General features: G+C 42.7%; 1 protein-coding gene across 12 annotated transcripts in view; it reads left to right on the forward strand.

Moving 5' to 3' along the window:
• PUM2 (pumilio RNA binding family member 2) overlaps nt 1-3,662 on the forward strand; it is a 100,226-nt gene that overhangs the window by 49,364 nt on the left and 47,200 nt on the right. For all 12 annotated transcript variants that reach the window (XM_015405413.1, XM_015405416.1, XM_015405422.1 and 9 more), the window contains exon 9: nt 1,834-1,976. In XM_015405413.1, coding sequence (XP_015260899.1) covers nt 1,834-1,976 — 143 coding nt within the window. The remainder of the gene's footprint in view (nt 1-1,833; nt 1,977-3,662) is intronic.

Raw genomic sequence — 3,662 nt, forward strand, 5'->3', positions numbered from 1 at the left:
TGTAGGAGCAGGGCCAGGGTATGAATGTTAATGGGGAGATAGTAAAGGACATTTCTAGGAGCTATTTCGATGCGTGCCTCCCTCATGAACCTGAAGAAATGTCCACCACATCACCACTCCCTCACACCAACTCCCCCTCACACCTCTCACCTCTTACTGCCCCCAAGAAAGCTCTTGGCAAACGTCTAGCCAGATACACCAACGCTACAAGGAGGAGGCAACTTAGGAATGCGGCAAAGACATTTGCACATAGTACTCCTGCAGTGCACTGAGCTGCACAGGCCAAGTACCAGCAAGATCACCCTGAGGTGCTCAGAACAACGCAGTCCCCATATGAGCAAAACAATCCAGGAACACAAGTAGAGAGGCCATCACTTTCGTGGAAGGTGGCAGGAGTTGACTTAACAGACGACTGCTTCTTAAATGGACAGTTCTATGTGGCCTGCTCCAGAGTGAGCTCATTAAGCAGCCTGGTGGTCCTAGCACCTGAGGACAGAACCATCAATGTGGTCTACAGAGAGGTCATTCAGTAGAGAGAGAAAAAAGTACGTATGTCTCACTTCATTTCTTACACGACAGTCTTCTCCATTAGAATTCCTACAACAAATGTTACATTTCAAACTTCACATCATCAGTATTATAACTGGATTTACAGAACTTAAATACTGTAGCGAAGCATGAGTATCAGGCTAGTCAAATATAAGGACATTGGTCCAAGTACACGTCATATGATTGGCTGTCCACTGTCAGGGCTTCAAATACCATTTTACTAATTAATAATGAAATTGCTCTTATTTTCTAGAGCCTTTCAGTTAATTAGGGTGGGCATTGCACCTTGTCTCTCCTGACTCCTAGCACTCACTGTGTGTTCACAGATCTAAGGGAATTGCAGGGAATTAGTTGTTTGGCTTAGCTTTTACTATCAGGCAAAGATGGCATAGGGACTTGGAAACCCAAAGGGAAGTGGTGGTGGAAACATCAGCATTATCTGACTACAATATGGAAATATAAGGGTACTTAAGCTTCTTATGAGTGGGCGGTGATTTCCATTAATTCCCCCCTCCCACTGCAGACCCAACACTAAGCTGTTCCTGAGTGTCCCTCACTGAGTCCCAGGAACAAAATTGGGGGGGAGGCTAACTGGAATTTAGTGGGAAGGGGGAACTGGAGAAAATTACACCCTTTTAAAAATAAGAGTATTCTTAACTGTGGCTGGATATGGCCATCATATTTGGCCTGTATATAAATGTCCTGTTTTACGAACATTATCAATGGCTATATTTAGACATCAAGATAAATGGGTTTCTTAAGCAGGGTTTGTACACCAAAACGTATTTTAGGGCCAGACTGTATCTACCATGTGTTCAGCATGGGTATTTGCAGTAGGATACCAGCTTCAAGTTTCCTGCGGGAACTCATTTCAGAAGTGCTGCAGGGCCCCAATTTGGAGCAGGACTCCCCCCTGCCTGCAATATTTACCTGCCCTGAAATGGCCCCAGGGGTGTTATTATTTGTGTTGAGGGCTGCACATGCACTTAGTGCTTGTACATCTATTCCCCCACAGGGCAAATAATGCTGCCCTGCCGCTGTTTCAGTGGCAGGGCAGAAATTCCACCTTCCTCTGCTGCATGGTCCTGATATAAATTGGGGCCCCTGTGGTAGTTGGCGTCTTGTAGCATTTAGAGAAATTGACACAATAAATAAGAGGAGAAGAGGTACTTATTTGTCAGGGTGCTGAATATCAGTAGGCAGGTCGACTTTAATGTGTACTACTAATACAAAATGTCAAAATTATGTGCAGTAGACCAAAATGCTGGTGGATTTTCTTTTCAGGACCAGCAGTGGTTCCTCCTCAGTATTACGGCGTTCCTTGGGGAGTATATCCAGCCAATTTGTTTCAGCAGCAAGCAGCAGCTGCAGCAAACAACACAGCCAATCAACAGGCTGCATCACAGGCACAACAGGGACAGCAGCAGGTAAACCAGATAAAAACAGTTTCTCCTCCTACTTGTTCAGTTTGCCATGTTAATAGTTGGTACTATTGGGGGAAATTACTACCTTGTTTAACTGCACGAGATCCCTACATTTTGTTGCTGGATTGTGGCTTGTAAATGGACTAGGTGTAATTTCTTCAACATACATTAGATTTTCAAATGGATCTGCAGTTTTCAATTTCTTTCCAAGGAAGAGGGCAGCTAGTGTTGTGAAAGTTTCTCCCGTGATTTGGCAGGGCCTTTATTGAACCAGAGGAGGAGGGGCCTCCAGGAGAGCTTTGCACTTGCAAGCCTTACAAAACAGCCCTACCTAGCATCCATCTGCAGCCAATATCTGAAGGGAGTAAAATTGGGCTGCCACTACATAAAACACCCCTGGCAGTATAGAGGATCATCATTGCTACTTTCCTTTGCCTTTAGAGGGGCAAATGCAGGTCATCACCTAACAACAGCTGTGAAGGAGCCTGCTGCAGTATTCTAAAACCATGGTAGTCTGTGCACTGCAAGGCCATGAAATCTCAGGTAACGCTCTCAAGAATACCATAGGCAGGAGTTCATGTGGAACCCAGGATGGACACAACTGTTTCTTCACTATGCTTTCAAAAGTCAAGGGCTTGCTACCTAGAACAGGAAGTTCATTGCACTTATTCACAACACATCAGAATGATCTCTGTGACTCAAGATTATGAATAAATTAACATTCTGATTCATTTAATTCTGACAGCAAACAAAGCCATTGTGTAGGTGACAGATTTGTCCCAGTCACATAAAAAAGACTTTTCATGATCCATGGCAGTCCAGTAAAATATCTTGATATAAAACGTTCTCTGGGGCTCTCATTATGGACAGTTACAAAATGTAGTGGGGTGGTAGTCCTCAGTTATGTTTAGATGGCATATATCTACTGGTAAGATATGTTGTCTAGAAATGCACCTTTGTAAAGGCTTCATTTTAAATAAAAGAAACATCAGTACAATGTGTTTAGATAAATGGCTCCATTAAATTGAACAAGTGGTTTGGATGATACCCAGATCTCAAAAGGTATCGCTGCCAAATCTCACTGATTACTTTCCTTGCTTTCTGATGTCCTGGAGTAATCAGCATATCAGCAGATAAGTCATCCTTTCAGCATTAGATCTTCATGCAGTATTGTGACCAGCTATCAGCTAACTGCTCAATAGCACACGGCATATTGCTGAATAATGGCTATCTGTACTGCTTTTTAAGGATCAACCTAAATATTACAAAATAATGAGCACAAGCTTTTCAGTCTTCCACAACTCTTCTTTAGGCTTGACATTATATCCTTTGAGTGGGGATATAATGTATAATAGACAAGACCCACATTTGCCTGTACTTTCTAGCTTGTTTTAAATGGAGATCAGGTATAGCAGACTTCATTGGGTTTCATGGTGATGGGGCAAACTGGATTTCAAATTGTCTTTGAATTTATAAATACTTTCAGTTCATCCAAGTCTTTCCCAGTCCCTTACAAAGAGACCTGTGAGTTCCAGATTGGATTGGGAAGGGCTCTGATAAACCCATGGCTATATTTTCACAACCGAAGACTTTATTTGCTGCTGCTACTTCTTAAGAGCCTCTGGTAAATATGACACAGATGTAGTTCTTTATTTAAAAACTTTTAATCTACCTTTCTCTCAGCAGGGA

This window comes from Gekko japonicus, unplaced genomic scaffold, assembly GCF_001447785.1.
Source record: "Gekko japonicus isolate JY-2015 unplaced genomic scaffold, Gekko_japonicus_V1.1 scaffold1487, whole genome shotgun sequence".
Lineage (NCBI taxonomy): Eukaryota > Metazoa > Chordata > Lepidosauria > Squamata > Gekkonidae > Gekko > Gekko japonicus.